Source organism: Loxodonta africana, chromosome 23 (assembly GCF_030014295.1).
Source record: "Loxodonta africana isolate mLoxAfr1 chromosome 23, mLoxAfr1.hap2, whole genome shotgun sequence".
NCBI classification, from domain to species: Eukaryota; Metazoa; Chordata; class Mammalia; order Proboscidea; family Elephantidae; genus Loxodonta; species Loxodonta africana.
The window spans coordinates 46,756,201-46,780,561 of NC_087364.1; the positions used below are offsets into that span (position 1 = coordinate 46,756,201).

The window sequence follows — 24,361 nt, forward strand, 5'->3', positions numbered from 1 at the left end:
ATGTTAATGAAGCCACCTGGGGAGGGTGGGGGGGGAACAGAGAGATAGGAGAGTAGCACCTCAGAATATAGCCAGAGTTGCTTGTCTTGCTTGGAATGACTCTTATATCTGAGATTCCCGCGGGGCGCGTCGCCTATGTGTGCTGGCTGTGTGGAGATTGCCCCCGGGGGGTCTGGCCCGCTGGAGTCACGGTCAGATCCTCCGCTTCCAGCCCCACGCCCAGCGTCAAGGCTCCCCTACTGGGACGGTGCACTCTCGACTCCAAAATCAGTCGCTGCCTCCCGGGGACTTCTCATCCCGCCAGCTGCGTCGCCGTGCCGCCCCCGAGAACCGGCTGTGCCCCCTCCCGGGGTTAGTTCAGGTGAGTGTAGCAGCTCTCCGTGTTTATGCCGTACCTGCGTCCAGTCCAAATCCCGGCGGGACGGTTCCCTGGCTAGGACGCTGCTCTCCCCGCTCTAAGACCAGTCACTGCCTCCCGGGGACTTCTCCCACCGGCTGCGTCCCCACGCCGCCTGCGAACCGGCTGGGCCCTCTCCCAGTGTTAGTTCAGGGGGGTGGAGCAGCTCTCTGTGCTTGTGCCGTACCTGACTGGTACGCTGGCTCCAGGCTCTGAAAACAATCGCTGCTTCCCCGTTCGTTCTCCGTCTCTAAATCTGTGTTTGTTGTTCAGGGTTCATAGATTGTTATGTATGTGATCGATTCACTTGTTTTTCCGTGTTTTTGTTGCAAGAGGGATCCGAGGTAGCGTCTGCCTAGTCCGCCATCTTGGCCCCGCCTCCAGGATCCAGTTAATTTTTAAAGGAAAGTTATAGACTTTCTCCCCATAATAATATTACTAGCTAACATTTATTATTGAGCATTTACTACATGCGAGGGTCGCTATGAGTCGGAATGGACTCAACGGCAGTGGGTTTTGTAGGCCCCTCTCCAAGGACTCTACATGTATCAATACATTTAATTCTTACAACCCTACGAGTTCTGTACTGTTATCATTTTATTCTACATTTACAGAGGAGAAGACTGAAGCACAGGGTGTTAAATACCTAGGGACATACAAGGTCACAAAGCCAGAGCCAGGATTTGAATTCAGGTAGTCTGAGTCCAGGTGCTCTGGAGTCAGAAAATGCACCACACACACATACACATTGCAATCAATTTTAGGGAGTTCATAGGCCTCTGTAGCACACCTATGGACTCGCCAAGGGTCCATGACCCTAGATGAAAAACTCCAGGTCTGAAACGCACACATTCTGCTAGTTCTGCCCACCCAGACATGCGGACAATTAGATGAGCAGTACTAGGGGAGGAGTGGGAACAGTGAACAGCAATGACCAAGTCTACATGAGCTGAACAAAATACTTGGGCTGGCAAGGAGGACAAGAGTGCCCTAAATATAAAGTTCTTAGAATTTGGGGTAAATGATATGAATTCATTTTCATGAATAGAAATAATCAAGAATGTGCTCTTATCTGGATCATAGTATAGTTCATTTTTAAGGAAGTGTCAACTGACATAATGCTTGGAAGAGGAACAGAGAGAGGACTCTGTTTTCACCATTGTCCAAGAAGCACCAGAATCTAACAACTTTAGTCTAGTGTTTGTGTGCAGAAAAGGGCCAACATAGCAGGTTGTAGACTACTCGCCTTAGCGCACCTTGCCTGCTTGCAAAGTTGACCTTGGGCTGGTGTCTGGAACTTGGGTTTCAGGGGTGTTGCCAGCATCCCCGTGCTTATGTGTTCGTGCAAACAACGTATGCTAAACATCTGCTTTCCTTTTGTGAGCCTGGAATTTTGGTACCTGCTAGCAGGTGGTGCTTAAGTGCGGGGCAGTGAATTACTTAATATGGCCCTTCTAGTCATAGTCTTTGTAACTCCCACCAAATCACTGGGTGAGCTTATGCAAATGAGGTGCTTGTGGCCCTCCAAGGGCATTGGATAGCTTGCTAATAATGGCCTCCACCACTCCATTTTTACACTAAGTGACTGACTTCCATTGAAAAACCTGGGCTTGAAGGCTTAGGTGAGCCTCCCTGGTACACAACGCTTTGCCCATGTCATCATAACTCATTGCTGGAGGAATCAAGCACGGCCTGTGTGACGCCCCTGGGAGAGACTCTTGGGAGCTTCCTCTTGGTTCCCTCTGAATTTGGCCCCAGGCAGCTTTCCCTTTGCTGATTGTGCTGTGCATCCTCTCCCGTAATACATCGTAGCTGTGAGCACATCTACATGCTGAGACCTGGGAGTCCTTCCAGTGAGTGAGTCCTGAGCCTGGAAGTGGTGTTGGGGACCACAAAGTGCTGGTTGCCTGAGTGGTATATTCAGAAAAATGCTGTAAAGGCCTTTCACCTCAAAATATCTCCTTCTACTTGCTGACTCCACCACTCATCTGTCATTTTGTCATGCTGTGGTGCCCTGTGTGTTGCTGTGATGCTGGAAGCTATGCCACAAGCATTTCAAATACCAGCAGGGTCATCCATGGTGGACAGGTTTCAGTGGAGCTTCCAGACTAAGATAGACTAGGAAGAAAGGCCTGGCAATCTACTTCCAAAAATTAGTCAATGAAAACCCTATGGATCATAACAGAATATTGTCGAATATAGTGCTGGAAGATGAGTTCCCTAGGTTGGAAGGCACTTAAAATACACAGTGGCTGCAACAATGGGCTCAAGCATACCAATGATCATGAAGGTGGCACAGGACTAGGCAACATTTTGTTCTGTTGTACTCAGGGTTGCTATGAGTTGTAGCCAACTCAATGACAGTAAACAACTAACAACTTGTTAACTACGTACTCTCTTTCCCCCAATGGGTAGAAATTTCAGCTTCAGTAGATCTTTGACATAGGCTGAGGTGCATTTGAGACCTTCAAGCCTGCCCAGATTCTAAGGGAGATCACCAAATCCTGTTCAGAAGCGGATGCTAGGAAGTCAGCCAGGCTCGCTCATTACTAATTGCCTGATTTGTCTCACCAGGCTCACAATAACCTGACACATATCGGCATCTCAGCAAAGCTACAAGTTATTATGGACATGAACACTATGACCCTGTGAGGGTAGGTATTTTATGGATGAGAAAATCTGATGTTCAGAGAGGTTATTTGTCCAAAATCACACACCTCTTTAGTAGCAGAGCCAGAATTAGAACCCAGTTCTATCTGTCTCCAAAGCCTTTGCTCTTAACTTCTAGCCTGGATTTGTTTATAAACACTTTACATTTTAAATGTTAAATCTGCAAATGCTAAAATCATTCATGTGGCCCACAGAAGACCATTTTAAGAGGGCATATTTTCTGACTGGAAGACAGATTAGTACTTCACAGCTTTGCCTATGGCTGAACCTTGGAATGAAATTCGTAGGTAGAGAAACAAAGAGAGGCCAGCCCCCTCACAGGCTGTTGTACGGTGCCGGCAGAGATGGGAACATTTTCTTACCTAGAGCTGTTAAAGTTTCATTTTCCAAAGCACAGTTGTTGATTAATAAAGACTTCAACGCTGGTAAAAATCGGAGCCTGCTGAGTAAGTTTTCAGAAGAAATGCCCATCTTTTTGTTGGCAGATAAATCCAGTTCTTGAAGATTTGAGAGCAAAGGAATGACTTGGGCTGTTAAAATATCACACAGTGAACATGTTTCACGCATCATCTCACAAAAAGTTTTCTGGTTCTTTGGTCTCCTTAATCTGGCCATCAGAGCTTTCCACAGTCTGACCCCTCCCACCATTACACACTCTTACACACCACGTAAACCAGCCACTCTTCCCAGTACACAACTGTGCTTTTCTACTTCCAAGCCATTCTCCAGGCTAGAAGTTAAGAGCAAAGACTTTGGAGACAGAGAGAACTGGGTTCTAATCCTGACTCTGCTACTAAAGAGCTGTGTGATTTTGGACAAATAACTCTCTGAACATTGGGTTTTCTCACACATAAAACATCTAGCTCACAGGGCCTTTGGAAGATAAAATGACTTGGTATATATAAAGTGCTTAGCACAGTGCCTGGCATATATCAAATCTTCAATTATTGAGCAATATTATTTTTTCTCAGAATGTAAGTACCAGTAAAGCAATGACATCATCCAGTCAGAACAGGCTGTTGGTAACAGCTCTGGAGTGGGTCCTGAGGGCCCTTGCCATGCCAAGAGTTAGCCCTGGTTCACTGTCTTCCTGCTACTTTTCCTGCCTCAAGGCCTTTGCCCTGGCTCTTCCCAATGTTGGAAATGGGGTGTCTTCTGGTCTCTGTAGGGCTGGCTCATGATTCACAACTCAACTGGATGACAGTCTTCATGGGGAAAGTCTAGAGGCAAACATCTCTCCAAACTGATTCCCTAACACTCCTTGATTCCCTGATTGAAGGTACAGTCTTCTTATGTTTGTTTTATGTATAATGTCCAAGGATTTTAGCTGAACGAAGCAGAAGGATTAGGGAGAAGTGCACCTATTCCATCTTGGGTCAGAACTTGCATAGGAATCACCTGGAACTCTTAAATATGCAGATTCAGCTTCAGGAGGTCTAGGGTGGGACCTAAGACTCTGCACTTCTGGCAATCTTCCAGGGGATACCCATGCTGCTGGGCCATGGAGGATAACTTGAGTAGTGAGGAAGTTGGGCAAGGGGAATAGGGAATGGTCAGGAAGGCCTCACTGATGAGGTGATGCTTGAAGAGAGATCTGAGGAAGTGGGAGAGTAAGCAGGGCCCAGATCTGGGGGCCAAATATCCAGGCCAAGGGAGAGCAAGGGCAAAGGTGCCAAGGCCAGATCATACTGGGTGTGTCTCAGGACCAGCAAGGACAGTACCGCCGGAGTTGAGTCAATGAGGGGAAAGAATACAGTCAGTGAGAGAAAGAGAGAGAGAGAGGAAACAGGGAAACCAGCTGTGCTCTTGCAATCGGATTCTGGTTGCATTTTGAAGGTTTTTTGTAACCTCAGATGGAATAAAACCTTTAATCTCAAGACCATTCTTGCTGTGATTTTTATAAAGGACAACGCATTGACAAATTATATGCTAGAATTACAGGACTATGTTTATGGTGGAAAAGTAAACGTAGTCACCTAAGGTTGTAATGCACATCCATTATACACCACCCCACTACCTTCTTTTCTGTAACTTCATTTGTATTTAGGTAGCTTGTCTCTACTTGTTAGTCAGAAAGCCTCGACGCCCTACCTCCTGGCTTTCTTTCTACAGACCCGTTAGAATAAACTTTGTGACACTAATAGATTCTTACTTAAAAAGCATCACAAATGCAAAGTTTTCTCCTTCCAGTGCCACATCTATTATTTACAGATGTATACAGGAGGAGCTCAGGTTCACTGACATTTACTAGGCACTCACACATACCCAGTGCTCTAGGGGGGCATTCATAGAACATTTATGAGTTAAGCCTCCCAAAAGCCTCATTAAATGTAAGTATAAAAATATACGTCTCAAATTTGCCAGGTTTCCAAACATCTGCTAAGTTCCACAAGTCCTCCCTTTGCTCTGCAGTAGGCACTTACTCAGCGACACCACGTCACCCGCTGTCAGTGAGCACTGGTGGAGATTGAGGACTTGGAGATGCCGCAATGTGGCCAACTGAGCTGGTGAGCCTTCAAAACCTCCACCCAGTTCCTTGTTGCAGGAAAGGTCTAATCTCCTTAGATCACACAGGTATCTAAAAGCAGCATCTACCAAGAAAGCCAAAATCCCATTCTGACACAATGCAAGGCTGTAGGAAGGAGCGCAGCACGGGAGAGACGGGTTTGTAGGAAATAAGACTGAGTACTTAAGTACACTGTGTTGACAAAAACCGAAAGGAGAAATAACTTTGGTCATCCTACCACCCAGCCCTCTAAGGACCTAACAATGACCACAAAACCACCCTCTCTTTATGATCAGCACTGATTGCCAAAGGTTGTGACCTGAACCCTGCAGCTGATGGTTCCTCTTCCACAAGGCTTGAGGATTGGGGCTTTCACAGAATTTTAGATCTATTCGAGCTACCCATGAGAAGGCTATTAGACTCTGAAAATTGAAGGGAAAAACAGTTTCATTTTACAATCCCCATCAAGGTGGATGCTCTGTGTAGAGGAATATGTTTTGTTTTAATTTTAAAAAAATTTTTGTGTGTGTGTGGTAAATATGTATGTAAAAAAAGTTTGCTATTTCAACCTTCTTCACATGTACAATTCACTGACATTAATTGTATTCATCATATTGTGCAACTGTCACCATTATCCATCTCCACATTTTTCCATCACCCTTAACAGAAGCTCAGGCAGTGTCCCCTAAGCAATGATTGGGTCCCCTGGAGGATAAGTGTTAACTACAGATGCCACTGAGGTCATTTCTGTTACCAGTACCGATTCCTTCCACTACGGAGCATAAAATAATGCTGAAAATTTCCAAGGTAAGAGTAAGATTGGTAGCTTTGATAACAATTTGGTAGAAATTTTTATTTTGCCCCAATGTCTATCTCAAGCCTAAAGTGTCCTGGCCCTGTCAGAGTCAGCCACTCAAAAATTATTTTTGTAATGATGATAGTATATGGTTATTGTAGAAGATTTAGAAAATAAACATAAAGAAGATTTAAATTACCTATAATTTTATTTCTCATCATAACCACTGTTTATATTTTGTTGTATTTCCTAACAGTTTTAATAACATATATCAAGTCCAGTCATTGTTAACTCACCCAATATTTTGACACTGTCTTGTGATAATCCACATGAATGTAATTTCAGTACTTTCAGATTTGAGGTATTTTTTAATCCCTGAGCAATCCTGTTTAGACTGCCACTGATGTTTCTATTAATGGAAAGATCAAGTACTTCAAGACTTTGCAGCATAGGGAGCAACTGACCTGGAGAAAAGGAAAACCAAACTTAAAGAAAAACACTGAAAAAATGTAGGATGTGAAAGTCAGGGCAGGAAGGAGTGGGGACTGTGGCTTAGTGTGACCTGGGGTTATAGTAAGGTCCCGACCCACACATACCCATTGTGGTCGAGTCAATTCCAGCTCATAGTGACCCTACAGGACAGAGTAGCCCCATAGAGTTTCCGAGTAGTGGCTGGTGGATTCGAACTGCTGACTTTTTGGTTAGCAGCCTTAACCACTGTGCCACCAGGGTTTCCTAGGTGGTACAGTTTGCTCTCTGCTGCTGACCTAAGGGTTGACAGTTTGAACCCACCCAGCATCTTCACATTTTTGGAAGAGTCAAGGGAAATGACTCTTCCAACTCTACTTACCCATAAATGCCCCGTCTTCTGATGTGAGGGCACAGTCCACAAGTTCCAGGGTTTGTAGCTTGCTCCCTTCTTGGAGTGCCTGGAGGATCAGAGGCAAATTTCCTCCCACTTTGCTGTTCCAGGACAAATTTAGCTCTTCAAGTTCAGGTATCGCTTTAAGTGCTTCTCCTGTTACAAAATGGTGGGGAGATCGGCAAAGCAGGGAATTCACTTCAAACTCAGTACAACCAGTATTTCTGGAGTACTGAAGCTGGGCCAGGTACTCTGTTTGTTGCCAAGGAATGCAGAGAAGGAAAGGACCCAGCTCCTGCCCACTCACAGTAGGTTGAGCATCTATATTTACAAGCACAGCAATTCTAGTCCCTCCCAAATCCTGAAGCCACGTTTATGAGCTAAAAATAGTTATATAAAAACAATAACACTATTAATCCACTACGGGTAGGGTAGTTTAACTGAGTTGTTTTTATAGTAGTAAATATTTGTACAGTTCATATACTTTCTCTCATCCACTATCACTGGGACTAGCATCTCTGAGAAGCTCAGTGTGGGACACAGAATAATTGCTCCGCCTTCCCCAAGATGTCCACTTCCTGATCCCTGAAACCTGTGAATATGCTACTTGATAGGGCAAAAAGGACTTTGCAGATGTGATTAGATTAAGGGCTATTATGGACTGAATCATGGCCCCCAAAAATGTGTGCTCCAAATCCTAACCCCTACTCCTGTGGGAGGAGCCCTCGTGGTGCACTGATTAAAGCGCTCTGCTGCTAACTGAAAAGTGGGTGGTTCAAACCCACCAGCTGCTCCTTGGGAGAAAGATGTGACAGTCTGCTTCCTTAAAGATTATAGCCTTGGAAACCCTATGGGGAAGTTCTACTCTGTCTTCTAGGGTGGTTATGAGCCAGAATCGACTGGACTGCAATGGGGTTTGGGTTTTAGATACCTGTGGTTATAATTCCATTTGGGAATGGATTTATGTTAATGTGGTAGTATTAATGCAGGACATGTTTTAAATCAATTTCTTTCGAGGTATAAAACAGCAGATTGAGCAAGGAAGCAAGCAAGCACAAACAGAGGGGAAGATACATGCCACATGACCACCAAGGAATTTCAGAACAGAAGCTGAAAAGAGACAAGCACCTTCCCCCAGAGTGGACAGAGAGAGAGCCTTCCCCTAGAGCCACTGGCCTGAATTCAGACTTCTAGCCTCCTAAGCTGTGAGAAAGTAAATTTTTGTTTGTGAAAGCCATCCACTTGTAATATTTCTGTTATGGTAGCACTAGATAACTAAGACAAGGACTTGAGATGGGGAGAGTATCCTGGATTATCCAGGTGGGCCTAGTCTTATCACAAGGGTCCACATAAGAGGGAGACAGGAGAGCAGAGTCACAGATGTGAGGACTGAAGCAGAAATCAGAGAGAGAAAGATTTGAAGATGTCACACTGCAGGTTTTGAAGAGGAGAAAGGGACCAAGAGCCAAGGAAAGTAGGCAGCCTCTAGAAGGTGGAAAAGGCAAGGAAAGAGATTCTACCCTAGAGCCTTCAGAAGGAACGCAACCCTGCCAACCCTTGGCTTTAGAACTTCTAAGGTAATAAATTTGTGTGGTTCTAAGTCGCTAGGTGGTCTCAGTAGCCACAGAAGATAAATGCACTTGGCCAGAGGTAGAAGCAAGGCAAAGCAGGTAAGTGGCCGCCACAGGGGCAAAACTCATTTTAACATCAAGCACATCACGCAACGCAACTGAACTGACCACTACAAAGGGGAACGAAAATAGAACACTAGAAGCTCACAGTTAATGACAGCAAAGCAGCTGGGGGATGAGGCTGGGGCAGTGAGAGTGGTGAAGCTTGATGTTTTTGAAACCATTTCAGCCAGCAAAGCATCCAAGGGCTGGCTGGGACAGTAGGGAGAGCTGCCTGAGAGATCAGCCTTAGAATGGTCTTCATTGCCTTTGGAGAGGGCAGAGTGGGGAGCCACACAGATGCAAGATGGGCCTTCTCAGTGTGCAGAGCCTGTCTTAACAACACAACTGAGGGGGCTGGAAAATCCCCTGTGTCTGGACACCTCTTTTTCACTGTCTGCCCGTGGGCTTGAACTTCCACCATTGGCTATTAATTCTATCGACTAAGGTTTTGGCACTCCAGAAACCCCACATGAAAATGCATGTTCTCCAGAAGTTATAACCGCTTAAGCTAGGGGCGAACAGGTGTCATCTTGTGTGCCATTGAAGCGAGCAGTCATAAAAGGGTTATTAGGAGTAATTAACCATCCCATCCCCCACGTGTCTGTTTCAGTTTGTCATACTTTGGGGGCTTGCGTGTTGCAGTGACACTGGAAGCTATGCCACTGGTATTCAGCAGGGTCACCCATGGAGGGCAGGTTTCAGCTGAGCTTCCAGACTAAGACAGCCTACTAAGAAGGACCTGGGAGTCTACTTTTGAAAAGCATTAGCCAGTGAAAACCTTATGAATAGCAGCTAAATATTGTCTGATCCAGAGACCGACTGTGGAACCGACCATTAATTGCTCATATGTAAGTTCAAGCTGAAACTGAAGAAAATCAGAGCAAGTCCACGAGAGCCAAAATATGATCTTGAGTACATACCACCTGAATTTAGAGACCATCTGAAAAATAGATTTGACACATTGAACACTAGTGACCGAAGACAAGAAAAGTTGTGGAATGACATCAAGGACATCATACATGAAGAAAGCAACAGGTCATTGAAAAGACAGGAAAGAAAGAAAAGACCCAGATGGATGTCAGAGGAGACTCTGAAACTTGCTCTCAAACGTCAAGCAGCTAAAGCAAAAGGAAAATTGATGAAGTAAAGGAACTGAACAGAAGGTTTCAAAGGGCGGCTCGAGAATACAAAGTAAAGTATTATAATGACATGTGCAAGAGCTGGAGATGGAAAACCGAAAGGGAAGAACACGTTTGGTGTTTCTCAAGCTGAAAGAACTGAAGACAAAATTCAAGCCTCAAGTTGCAATAGTAAAGGATTCTATGGGGAAAATATTAAATGACACAGGAAGCATCAAAAGAAGATGGAAGGAATATACAGAGTCATTATACCAAAAAGAATTAGTCAATGTTCAACCATTTCAAGAGGTGGCATATGATCAGGAACCGATGGTACTGAAGGAAGAAGTCCTAGCTGCTCTGAAGGCATTGGTGAAAAACAAGGCTCCAGGAATTGATGGAATATCAATTGAGATGTTTCAACAAACAGATGCAGTGCTGGAGGCACTCACTTGTCTATGCCAAGAAATATGGAAGACAGCTTCCCCGCCAACTGGCTGGTAGAGATCCATATTTATGCCTATTCCCAAGAAAGGTGATCCAACTGAATGTGGAAATTATAAAACAATATCATTAATATCACAAACAAGCAAAATTTTACTGAAGATCATTCAAAAACGGCTGCAGCAGGATATTGACAGGGAACTGCCAGAAATTCAGGCTGGTTTCAGAAGAGGACGGGGAGCCAGGGATATCATTGCTGATGTCAGATGGCTCCTGGCTGAAAGCAGAGAATACCAGAAGGATGTTTACCTGTGTTTTATTGACTATGCAAAGGCATTTGACTGTGTAGATCATAACAAATTATGGATAACATTGCGAAGAATGGGAATTCTAGAACACTTAATTGTGCTCATGAGGAAACTTTACATAGATCAAGAGGCAGTTGTTCAGACAGAACAAGGGGATACTGATTGGTTTAAAGTCAGGAAAGATGCATATCAGAGTTGTACTCTTTCACTATACCTATTCAGTCTGTATGCTGAGCAAATAATACGAGAGGCTGAACTATATGAAGAAGAACGGGCATCAGGATTGGAGGAAGACTCATTAACAACCTGCGTTATGCAGATGACACAACCTTGCTTGCTGAAAGTGAAGAGGACTTGAAGCACTTACTAATGAAGATCAAAGGCCACAGCCTTCAGTATGGATTGCACTTCAGCATAAAGAAAACAAAAATCCTCACAACCAGACCAATGAGCAACATTACGATAAACAGAGAAAAGACTGAAGTTGTCAAGGATCTCATTTTACTTGGATCTACAATCAACGGCCATGGAAGCAGCAGTCAAGAAATCAAAAGATGCATTGCATCGGGCAAATCTGCTGCAAAGGACCTCTTCAAAGTGTTGAAGAGCAGAGATGTCACCTTGAAGACTAAGGTGCACCTGACCCAAGCCATGGTATATTCAATCGTACATATGCATGTGAAAACCGGACAATGAATAAGGAAGACCGAAGAAGAAATGACACCTTTGAATTATTGTGTTGGTGAAGAATATTGAATATACCATGGACTGCCAGAAGAACGAACAAATCTGTCTTACAAGAAGTACAACCAGAATGCTCCTTAGAAGCAAGGATGGTGAGACTGTGTCTTACATACTTTGTAGAAGGACATCATGCTTGGCAAAGTACAGGGTCAGTGGAAACGAGGAAGACCTTCAACAAGGTGGACTGTCATAGTGGCTGCAACAATGAGCTCAAGCATAGCAAAAATTGTAAGGATGTCGCAGGACCGGGCAGTGTTTTGTTTTGTTGTGCATAGGGTCGCTATGAGTCGGAACCCACTCTACGGCACCTAACAACAACAACCATCCCATAATAGTTGTTTCTCAGAAAAGTGTACTCTTTGTACATTTTGTTACAACTTTTACATCACTTCACCATGATTGGTCAAATCTATAGGTTTTTTGTCTTCTCCTGGCAGGAGGCCAAGGCGCAGGCACACTGACTCGGAACCTACCCTGTATATGACCATCCTGAGGTGGCAATCGTGAGCCGTTGCCATTTTTTCAGGGCTGTGCACAGTATTTTTAGAGCCATGCACAAAAATCTGTTCACTAAACTTATGCGGACTACACGCGTATCAAAAGACTGAAGATCTTCCCCTCGCTGTTCATATGTATGTCACTCCCTATAAAAGGAACAAATCTGCCCTGGTTTGGGGAGCTGGCAGCCTTGGGTCACAAGACCCTGCCTGTGTCCCAGTTTGCAAACTGAATAAACCTTTGTGTTCTTCCAACCCTGTGTCTGGCTCACTTCAATTCGCTAGTCTGCTTGACAAGAACCTATTAATTGATGGCTTAGCCATTGCCAGTCAATTGGGGGTGGCTTTCTATAGCTCTGGGGTGTCCTCTGGGATCAGGGAGAAAGAGTGTATGATTAATTAGCTATGTTCGCAGTGCACATGGTCCTGGAGAAGGCCATGCACTTTTGCCATCCTACATTATGCAATTTTAATGGGTGTAATAATTTTGAAATGCCTCCTGATTTATGTTCTCTTATCAGTAAATGGGAAACCCTGCTGGTGTAGTGGTTAAGAGCTATGGCTGCTAGCCAAAAGGTTGGCAGTTCAAATCCACCAGGCTGTCCTTGGAAACTCTATGGGGCAGTTCTACTCGGTTCTATAGGGTCGCTATGAGTCAGAACTGACTCAATGGCAACGGGTTTTTTGCTTATATATGTATATACATAAATCACCAGTTGCTGTCCAGTTGATTCCAACACATGGTGACCCTGTGTGTGTCAGAGTACAACTGTGCTCCACAGGGTTTTCGACGGCTGATTTTTTGGAAGTAGGTTGCCAGGCTTTTCTTCCAAGATGCCTCTGGGTGGACTCAGACCACCAATGTTTTGGTTAGCAGCCAAGAGGGTTAACCATTTGGGCCACCGGGGACTGCCTGTTCAGTATATAAACTGTCCTGAGATTCTTGTCAACCTGTTGCTTTTAATGAAAATTTTTGTTGTGATCAATCTTTTTTAAAAGGGGATAGAAAAACAGAAAATAGAAATATTATTTGGGGATTAGAAAAAAACTTAATTACTATCTTCTCCAACTTCTCTCTATTTTACAGAGGAAGTGACAGAGACCCAGAGCTGCAAATTTTGCGACGACCTCCATTTTAAGCTCCAGGAGAGCAGGTACCTGGTCAGCTTTGCTCCCTTCTCTATCCACAGAGTTTAGCACAATATCAGGCACAGGGTTACATAGCTATTTAGCAGTTATACAAGTGCTTCACGGAATTTTTACCCATTGCCATCAAGTCGATTTCAACTTATGGCAACACTGTAGGACAGAGTAAAACTGCCGCATAGGGTTTCCAAGGCTGTAGATGGCACTGGGTTTTGTTTTAATCTTTACGGAAGCAGACTGCCATATCTTTCTCCCACAAAATGGCTGTGACTTCTAACCACTGACCTTTCATTTAGCAGCTGAAAGCTTAACCACTGTGCCACCAAGGCTCCTTGCTTCACGCAGTACTGTATCATACATAGTTCTCTTATCCATGATCACCTGTGGGGGTAGTGACATAAATAGCTTGCCCTTGACCTTGAGGGTTTAGGTTGCAAAGGTGCTTGGAGTTGCAAAGATGGCTTTTAAAGGCAGCATTCATCATACCCAAGGCTCCAATATCATCGGTGGTGAGTCTGCAACTACTCAGCCTCAGAATTTTTAACTTGCTGACAAGATGCATTTGCTGGGTGATTGAGTGGAGGGTTCCACCTACAAAATCATTCCAGGAAATATCCAGTTCTTCCAAGTCTGGGAGAGAAGGAAGTAAGGCAACTAGAAGTGAACAGAAAAGAATACAGATTTGTACATGTAATTTGTGATAAGGAATCAATGCCTATGTGCACAGAATATAGCTTTCAGCTGTAAGACTAGGGAGAGCGTGCTGTCTTTCACCAAAGATGGAACCTTTCAGCAGTGCAATTGTGACATTTACATTTCCTATTTCCGGGGATATTTTATATTTCTGCCAAATAACTGCACTCTGAAAATGCAGTGGTATCCCCATAAGGTTTCACAGCACCTCCTTTATTGTAATTGAACCCAATAACCCAGCATCGAGTGGATTCTGACTTATAGTTACCCTTATAGAACAGATTAGAACTGCTCCATGGGGTTTCAAAGGCTGTAAATCTTTATGGAAGCAGACTGCCACATCTTTCTCCCGTGGAGCCGCTAGTGAGTTCTAACCACAGGCCTTTTGGTTGTCAGCCAAGTGCTTTAACTACTGTGCCACGAGGGTTCCTTGTGAACCTAGTAACAGTAATGGTATCTCTACTACTACTGCTGCTGCTTAGACTGCTACTACCACTGTGATGGTAATGTGTACGTTACTGTCCTTTATTTTGCAAAATCCTCCTGACATCTGTCATCTTCAAGGGGTTCTCAGGCTGAAGGGCCTGGGGAATGCTCTGCTGGCCAGGGCTGCAGAGATCGATGCTGCCTGTTACTGCTCTTTTTTTCCCCTTTATCTTGATTACCTGGACATTCCCACCTTAAAAGCCTTCATTATATTTAAATGAATCAACTCAACATGTGCAGCTTTAAACCTGCACTAAGCCTGACTGGGACATTCTCTGAGTCTCAGCCGCTGCTCATTAAAAGTGAAGTTACTATCTGTGAAAAAATTCAAAGGACATCTTTATCTCCTGGAAAAACAAGTCTTGAGAATGGAAATGCCAAAGGAGAAGGGATCAAGGGGCTTTGCTACCTTGTTTACTTTTAAATATCTGTTTTGAATGTTAAAATGATAGTGGCAGTCACAAGCAGCATGGAGAGCTTCTACAGATAAAGGCACAGCGATTCCAGACCTTCTAAAGTTACGACGCCATGCTTACAAGCAAAAAATTGTTTTCTTTTTACTAGCATTCAAAGCACTTTAGCAGTTTCATCTTGTTCACCATGATCCTAGCTTCATGAGGTATAAAAGTCTATTGAGTACCTTGACCAGCTGCTGTCTAGTCAGCTCCAACTCATGGTGACCCCATGTGTGTTGGAGTAGAACTGTGATTCATAAGGTTTTCCATGGCTGATTTTTTTGGAGGTAGATCTCCAGGCCTTTCTTCCGAGGCAATTCTGGGTGAATTTGACCCTCCAGCCTTCCAGTTGGCAGCCAAACTTATTAGCTGTTTGTACTACTCAGGGACACCACTGAATTTATTAGGAAGGCCAAACAAAACAAAACAAAAAGAGACTTGTTTTCTAACACTAAACAATGAGTTAGTGGCTGAACTGTGTCCTTACCGTTGACTCTCAATATTTTTCAATTCATAAAGGAAATCAAACCTCCTTTCTATTTGAAATTCCACTAAGAAAATGCAACAGCCATACAGAAAATGTAGTTCAGTGATCAAACTTCAGCATGCATCAGAATTCCCTGAGGGGCAGCTTATTAAAACACAGATTCCTCAGGCCCACTGTGAAAGAATCTGATTCTGTAGGGTTTGGAGTGGACTCAAAGGCCTTCATTTCCACAAGCTCCACAAATGATTGGGACACACAGGCATTTGAGAACTGCAGGCATGGTTAGAGTTCCCTCTGAAGGGACCAGTCTGCAAATATGGCATGAGTTTTCATGAAGAGCTAAAGATACCTCATTCAAAATGCAGTTTGTCTGATACCTCTCTGTTGGCAGACACACCTAAGGTAATTAAAACAGGGCTTCAAACCAGTTCTTCCTGGTTCGGTCACGGCCAAGAAAGCAAAACTGAAACAGACCGAATTTTTAAAAATTTGGGCGAGCCAGAATAGGAAAATTACTGGTAAAAGCCCTGCTAGAAACTTAATCTCCCCCTTAGAAGACAAGAGCAGCATATGTGTTGCATAGCAACCAAATCTCTTGCCCATTGAATTTTGAGCAGAGTCAGAAATGGCGGTGCCTGCTCCAAGATGGCGGCTAACCCTGCCGCTTAGAATGTGTGTCACTCTCCACAGTCCTGCCAATGATCTAATCTCAGCATCAGGCTTCTGAGTCTCCCACTTCAGGGCTTTAACCTGTAAATTTTGCCATTCCAATTATGGTTCCAGATCACCCAAATTGTAACAATTTGGGTCTTTCTACTTTCGATTTGTTGGCCATGACTGAACCGGTTTGAACCAGTATGAAGCCCTGGATTAAAGGCTTGACATAAGATCGCTACAGAAAAGAAAATGGTGGCGGTGGTGGGGAGAGAAGTCTTCACAACCAAACGCCTGTTTGGATGAAACAAATGGTAGTTATACTTCTGTGTAAAAAAGGTATATACAATATTTGCTGGTATTTATACTTTTCATTCCACAAATAAACAACATAAGACTCTTCAAAATTCTCCACAGGGCTCCGTTTTATGGATGAGTTTCATAAGTTTTTCATATGCAAGAACAGACAGATGTTTTTCAGGGAGCAAGAGGCAATCAGTAGGTGGGTAAAATGGCTCAGGAAAAACAAACGAATGAACCTTCATTCTAAATTCAGCTCAAATTTTTAAAGCTTGAGGAAGGATCACTTAACTTTTTTTTTTTTTTTTTAACAACAACAACAACAAAAAAACGCAGTGGTGCAGCTGCTGTTCCTGTGAGTATCTGGGACCATCCATCAGACCTTGGAGTTACCACCTGGGTAACTGAATGTGTTTTACTTGCTCACCTTCACCTACCAGCAGCTGCTGCTGCTGTCAAGTCAACTACAACTCATAGTGACCCCGTGTGTGTCAGAGCAGAACTGTGCTCCACAAGGTTTTCGATGACTGATTTTTTGGCAGTAGATTGCCAGGCCTTTCTTCCAAGGTACATCTGGGTGAACTCAAACCTCCAACTTTTTGATTAGCAACCAGGTGCATCAACCATTTGCACCACCCAGGGATTTCCACCTCCACCTAAAGGTCCTGTCTTCGCCTGTGCAAGGTCAAGTACATACAGACCCACTTCCTTCATGTCCGCTGTTCTTAATCCACAGTTATTCAGGTTTAGACACTTGTTGACAGCCTTTTTGCCGAGCTTCTGCAGGAACTGCTCATTTTTCTCTGCCCTGGATTCCCCTTCCATTTCTGAGCTGAGAGGCTGAGATTTAGCTGTATCACAAGAAAAAAAGGAAGAATTTGCTGTCAATGACGGATAGTATTAAAGGCGCATAATAACCACAATACAACAGGCAAAAGGACTGAGAACCACCCTGAGTGGGTCTCTTGTGAAACCTCAGCTCAGAAGGGGAGACATTTACCTGAGCAAAACTTAACTATGGTTTCCGCTGCCAGATGCCCAGGCACTGACAGCTTTCAACTTCCGGTGACCCTTTCTTACAAAGGAGCGTGAGGGACTGGAACTAAGTAGCTTTTCTTTCATGGCCTGACCTGGGCTTCTCTGTATAAAGACCGGCAAGAGGGACATCTGTTACCACAGCTTTTAAGACTCCTGCTGCTTTACATTCATGCAGATATATTTGATGAACACAACATCAAATTGTTGTGTTGGGGGAGTCTTTGCCCCCTAAAACCAAATAGGTACAGAAGGGGAAAGGTTGAAATCACAGGTGGCTACCGAGGGAAACTCCTGCTGCTCAGTTCCTAGACTATTTGATTGGCAAGCACAGATCCAAAGAGTGGTGCCTGGCGGGACACTTGGTATTTTCCAAACTCCTGAAGGAGAGTACATTCAGAAAGCCTCATTTATCTTTGTTATTAGGGACGTCTTATGTGGCACCTTCACCAAGTGCCTCTGTAATAACACTATACTGACATGGTATCACCATCATAACAGAAAGCTATAATTTTATTGAGCCCTATTTTTTTTTTTTTTTTTTTAATGTACTAGTGCTCTACCTATTATTGCATGTGCCAGCATTTAAGACATGGATACACCACATTTTGCAAAGAAAAAAAATTTTTTTGAAAAATGAAATGTTAAGTACATTTCATATGCATGTACTGACAGTGATGTTAAAGTGGTGTTTCCAGTGAAAATGTACAATTTTAAACATGTAGCATCCTGGAATTCAGTAGGAAATCGTAATATGCAGTAATACTCTACTAACCCTCACAAAAAGGAATAAAACCACATAGCTAAAAAGAAATATATTGGTACCGGTGGAAATTAAAAGACAGTAGGACTGCAGTAGTAATAAAGTTAGACTAAAATATTAGCAGAATAATAAAAACACCACATCTTGTCCACGGTGTGGCTAGCAGCTTGCTACTCCTTAAGTAAGCATCTATAGGGCGCCCATCTTTGTGGGGATGTTTGATGTTGCCACATTTCGCCAGTAGGCGGCAGCACCATCCACATTTTACCTCTTCACAATGGCCAGTATTTATGATACAAGTATTTTGTTTTAGATAGGGTTGCCAGATTTAGCAAAAAAAAAAAAAAAAAAAGCCCCCCCCCCCAAGCTGTCCAGTCGATTCCAACACATAGCGACCCTGTAGGATGGAGTAGAACTGCCTCATAGGGTATCCAAGGCTGTAATATTAATGGAAGCAGGGGGCTGTTTCTTTCCCTTGCTCGGAGCGACCGATGAATTCCAACCACCGACCTTTTGGGTTAGCAGCTGAGACACTTAGTTACTGTGCCACCAGGGTTCCTTAAAAAACAGGGCACTCAGTTAAATTTAAATTTCAGATAAACAGAGAATAATTTTTTAGTGAAAGTGTGTCCCAAATATTACATGTATTTTACCTGCCAACTCCAATTTTGGGTGGGGCAAAAGGGAGTTGTGGGTGGGGTAGACGTAGGGATTGCTTCTTACCAGCCAGTGACTGCAAGACAGTTTATCTAAACTTAATGCAAAAAAAAAAAAACAAGAAGTCACAATTACCTCAGCTTCATAGATTTGGAACTGAGACTCAGAAAGGCTATCAATTAGTAAGAAGCAGAGTCAGAATTTGAACTCAGAACAGTCTGGCTCCAAAGTCCATTATGTGTGTTTGTATGTTTTTAATTTTTTCAGATTTCTTTGTATGACATCTTATTGCTGTCTCTTTTGTTTTTTTTAATTTTTTATCTCCACAGGCTTAACCTACAGTCATCCAGCTCCAGCCCCACCAAAACTTCTCTTTCTTCTGTTTTCTCCTCGTATCACTGTCCTGTCACTCATTTCCTTTACAGCTAAATGTTTTGAAAGAGTAGTTCACACTTGCCGGCCCCAGTTCCTCACCACACATTACTGATTAACCCTCTCCATTCTTGTCACCACACTCATTACCCAAATAAATTGTTTTCTTAAAGGTCACCAATGATGACCTACCAGTGGAAAGACTCAAAAAATTTTTTTCAGTCCACATCCTTCCTGAGTGCTCTGTAACGTTTGATACCACTGACAAGTCCCAGGCAGCACAGTTGAAGACCTGGCTCAAGTTGTGGATCTACCGAGCAAGCAAATCACTTAATTCTGTCAGCCTTGGTTTACTCACCTATAAAGTGGGAACTATAATTTCTACCCAGTTCATTTCTCAGAAGTGTTGTGAATAAAGTTCACTCCCAGGTAGATCTACAGTAAGGTCCCTGCATGGCACAAATGGTTTGCACTTGACTGTTAACCCGAAGATTGGTGGTTCAAACTCACCCAGTTGTACCGTGGAAGAAAAGGCTGGCAATCTGCTTCTGTTAAGATTACAGCCAAGAAAACCCTATGGAGTAGTTCTGCTCTAACACATAGGGTCGCCGTGAGTCAGAAACCACTCAACAGCAACTAACAACAATAACGAATCTACAGTGCCTTCCACGTTGGAGATACACAGCAAACATTTGCTGAATGATTGAATGGATGGATGAATGGATGAATGGACATTGGTTTTATAGTTTCTCAATTACCAAAATAAATCAACATGGTAAATATCTATTAAAACACTATATATAAATATGAGTACTAACTTATGAGACCCTTGACATCTCCTCATAGACCTGTGCATTTCAAGCCTTTATTGTTGTTATTCTGTGAAACCGTTTCTTCAAAGGATAGCTTACTTCATGGCTTAAACATAGAACAGAGGGGACAGAGCTCCTACAGTTTGGCAGGGGTAGAAGGGGTGGTCTCTGTGGAGGAGGCAATAGCGTGAGCTCGCAGGAGCAGTTCTGTGCAGTAATCCAGGGCCTTTTCTGGTCCCTTTGCCTCTAAGCCAAGCTCTGTGCCCTCCAGGTGATTCTGTCAGCTGTGCAGTATCTCGTTATATTCCTTTCCCGCTTGAATCAGTCAAGGTTGGTTTCTGTTGCTTACAACCAAGAATCCTGATACTTTTGTAAAACACTGCTACGTGCTTGGAACGTTAGTGATGCTGGACAGGGAACTAAGGTAAAAAGATGACAAGTTCCTGTTTCCAAGGGGTTATCTCTCTAATAAGGAGACAGACAAGAAAGCCATGGTTGCAATACAGATGAGAAGTGCGATGGTGGAGGGACACAGAGGCTGGTAAGTCACGTATATTGGGTGGGTCTTGGGAGACTTCCAAGAAAAAGTGGTGCTTTAATGGCACCTTAAAGGATGAGTGGATGTACATGAGGGGAAAGGTAAGTGAGGGAGGGGTGCAGAAGGAGGAGGGTGGCACCAGGGAAGGTCTTTCTCAGCACAAGGAACCACTTGGGGGAATGGGGCATTTCAAGAATTCCTGTTAAATCAGAATGTCAGGAGTCCAGGATGAATGCAGGGTGTGGTGGGAGGTCAGGGTAAGGCAGAGGCCATGAAAATGTAACCAAATGATCGTCAACACCTCGGAGGCCATGCTTGGGAGTGTATGCTTTCTCTTCAAGGCAAGAGAGACTTGGTGAAGGGTTCTAAGCAGATGAGAAACTCATTGATATTTGTGATTTAGAAAGGGTGTGGTGGCAGCATGGAGGACAGGTTGGCAAGACAGCAAGACTAAAAGCAGAGAAGCCAGTTAGAAAGCTAGTGCAGTTGTCCAGACAGGAGACAGTGAAGGCAAACAGCAGTGACAGAGAGGAGGAGTCAGGTTTGACAGCCCCTTAGGGTGCAGAATCAACATGGTGGCAGAAGCCACTGGGCTTGGGAAGAGATGGGAATGGAGAAGCCAAATGCGGCTGGGGTTGCCCAGCAGAGAAGACCAGCTGCTCAGTTTGCACAGTTAATTTAATCACAGATAGGGACATTCATAAGCCACTTTCCTGAAGTCCCAAATCATATTTCAGAATAGATATGAACAATTTCCTGTTAGAGACTGGCTTTTTCAACGGGAGACCTTAACTTCCTAGTTACAAAAATATCTTTAAAGTACATTTAATATACTTACAGATAAAATGATATTATGTTTAGTATTCTATGTCAAATAATCGGTATAAATGAGGGAAGGTATAAATGAAACAAGACTGTCCAGGTTAATAATGGTCAAAGGCAGGTGATCATGGGGGCTCCTTATACAATTCAGTTTTTTTTTTCTTTTTGGTGAAAATATACATAACAAAACACACATCCATTCTCACTTTATTTTTGTATATATTTGCATAAAATTTTTAAATGTGTTAAAAATGTTTAATCTAGTAGATAATAGACTGGTGGCATTGTATATGATACATAACATTTAGAGAGAAATTTGGAAATATTATTTAGAATGATAGAATGTTTCATAACCCTCGAATCTGAATCCCTGTTCTGGAAATTTATACTAAGAAAATAGCTGAAATACAGTGAAGCAGGGGGCAGAGAGGGAAAGACAAAGTCATCCACTGAAAGGCCAAAAAAAAAAAAAAAAGGAAGGTATTGTGGTGTGTGCATATAATAAAATATTATACAGTTATAAAAATTATGCATATGGATTATGCATGGAGGTGAACAGTGATGGAAAAATTGCATTGATTAAGGGTAGGGTTGCACAGCCAATTATTGTAATTCCTGTCAATAAGTCGTACAATTAGAAAAGTTGTGTGATATATTTACTACAATGACCAAAAAAAAAAAAAAAGAGTAGCTGCAGAGGCTGCTTATGTACGACCAAACACCTCATGGGATTTGGTTCCTTGGTTTGGAGGTTTAGGGTCATGGTTTCATGGGACATCCTAATTGGCCTAATAACGTATTTAGTGCTTCTGTTCTATCTCCTAGTTTGCTGTGTAGTACCGGGACCTTAAAAGCTTGCAAGCAGCCATATAAGGCACTGTTGGTCTCTATTCACCTGGGCAACAGAGGAAGAAGGAGAATCAGGAACAGGAGGTTACAGATGTGTGGCTAGTTGCTGCTATGAACAACTGCCTCCTTTGCCATGAGACCAGAAGAACGGGATGGTGCCCAGCTACCATCATGGAACTTTTTGATCAGTGATTTCATAGAAGAGTCCTGATCAAAAAGAGAAAAATGCAGAATAGAATGTCAAATTCTCCTGGACTCTAGACTTTCTGGAGCCATGGAGGATGGATGAAACCCAGAAACTATTGCCCTGAGATAATCTTTAAACTTTAAATCAAAAATATCCCGTGAAGTCATCTTAAAACTGAACAATAATTTAGCTTAACTAGTAAAGAAGGTCTACCTTGAACATTATGCTCTTTTAAAAACTATGTATAGGAAAGTAAATTGACAACAGAAACTGAAAGGTAACTTAGAGGGCATTGAGTTTATATTAATGAAGGAGGAACAACTCAGAAAAGGAGGGTGAAAATGGTTGCACAACTCAAAGCATGTAGTCGGTGTCACTAAATTGTACATGTAGAAACTGTTGAATTGGTGTACATTTTACTGTGTATATTCTCAACAACAATAAAGTAAATATATTTTAGAAAAAAATCAATTTAAAAAACACAAAAAATTACGCATATAAACATGTAGCAATGTGGGAATTGAGCAATATAAGAACAGGTTATGGAAGTAAAATCGCAGCTCCACGTAAGGAAAGCTATTTGTTGTTTTTAGCTGCCGTCCGGTCAGCCCCTGACTCATGGTGACCCCGTGCACAGTGGGATTAAATGCTGCTCTGTCCTGCCCCATCCCCATGACCGTTTAGTGATAGGACCATTGTGATCCATAGGTTTTCACTGGCTAATTTTCAGAAGAGGATCACTAGGCCTTTCTTCCTAGCCTGTCTTGGCCTGGAAGCTCCGCCGAAACCCGTTCAGCATCATAGCGACATACGAGCCTCCAAGCAAGGTATTCCCATAAACATATGGCTGCATTAATTCATTTATTCTACATGGCTTTACTCATGACTGACTTTATTCAGATATCTGCTCAAATGCCACCAACTCAGAGACTCCTGCCCTCCAGCTTCATCTGAAAGAGCACGTTCAATTTTCTGATCCTTATCTTCTCCTTATCCTCCTGTGTTTTTCGTCCTAGCACTCATTCCCCCGCCCCTGAAATTGTATGCAGTTTTGGTTCTTTGTTTCTGTAAGGTCCTTTTGCTGATGGATGTAATTCTAACACTTAGAACAAAATCCGGCACATAATAGGCACTCAGTAAGTGTTTATTGACTGGCTGACAGAATAAATGGATGCATATGAAAGAAAGACAAAAGAAACTTGAAAAATATAATAATTTGTGTTATAATGAAAGAAAATTTGGTAGTTCTCCATAAAACTTTCTGAATGTGGTTATTTTTTATAATCTAAAAGTATAATTATGTAAAATGGCGAATGTTTTGTTTTATATATACAATTTACCACAATAAAAAAGTAAAATTAGAAAAATATTTAAAGCATTTAAGTAACAAATGTTTAGAACAGAAACTCATATTACTTTCAGTTTAATCTGTAAGGGATTTTAGGGGAAAACAGCATTCTAAAAAATAAAGAAATCAAGTAGTCAGAAGCTCACCAGGGTCTGGGGTGGTTGTCTCCTCTGTCCCATTGCTGGGTTGACAATCACTTGTCTCAAGGTCTTTGCTCTCACTCCTGCTTTCAGCTTTGGAGGATCGGAGTTTCGAGCCCTTGAAGAATTTGTTAGCAAATGAAGTCTGGGGTTTAGTCTCTTCCCCTGAGGAATTTTTCTTCTTTGTTTGACTCATGGTCACGTTCAAGGTGTCTTTCTCAGTAAGACATCTTCCTGTGTCTCTAGGATTTCTGAGAAGAAGATAAGACTGTCAAGCCTGTGTGAGATCAAAACATCTTCCCCTATAGTTCTCTCTCTTTTTTTTTTTTTTCCTTTTCTTTCTGTTTTTATCCCTGGTAATGTTTAACGTACTTACAAGAATGATGTAACCCAGGATCCGGGAACCAACAGATGGTAAGAGATACAAATCCAAAGCAAATTTGAGTTTTTAACTCTACCCTATTTTATTGTGTGAGAAACAGATCATTAAACACCACTTTGGCAAAAGCATCAAGTGTGTCAATACATTTTAAATTTCAACAGTCAGCTAGAATTACCGTCTGATAGACTTAAGTACATAAAGGAGGATTTGGAATGCCTCT

General features: G+C 42.8%; 1 protein-coding gene across 2 annotated transcripts in view; it reads right to left on the bottom strand.

Moving 5' to 3' along the window:
- LRRC31 (leucine rich repeat containing 31) overlaps positions 1 to 24,075 on the bottom strand; it is a 39,718-nt gene extending 15,643 nt beyond the window's left edge. Inside the window, exons 1-7 of one of the 2 annotated variants that reach the window (XM_064275447.1) lie at positions 23,766 to 24,075; positions 16,938 to 17,087; positions 13,648 to 13,815; positions 7,220 to 7,387; positions 6,666 to 6,833; positions 5,491 to 5,658; positions 3,430 to 3,597 (exon numbers count right to left, since the gene is read on the bottom strand). In XM_064275447.1, the coding sequence (XP_064131517.1) occupies positions 3,430 to 3,597; positions 5,491 to 5,658; positions 6,666 to 6,833; positions 7,220 to 7,387; positions 13,648 to 13,815; positions 16,938 to 17,087; positions 23,766 to 23,955 (1,180 nt within the window). In that variant the 5' untranslated portion in view covers positions 23,956 to 24,075. The remainder of the gene's footprint in view (positions 1 to 3,429; positions 3,598 to 5,490; positions 5,659 to 6,665; positions 6,834 to 7,219; positions 7,388 to 13,647; positions 13,816 to 16,937; positions 17,088 to 23,765) is intronic. The other variant, XM_064275448.1, reaches the window with a different exon arrangement.
- Between the last annotated feature and the right edge of the window lie 286 nt (positions 24,076 to 24,361).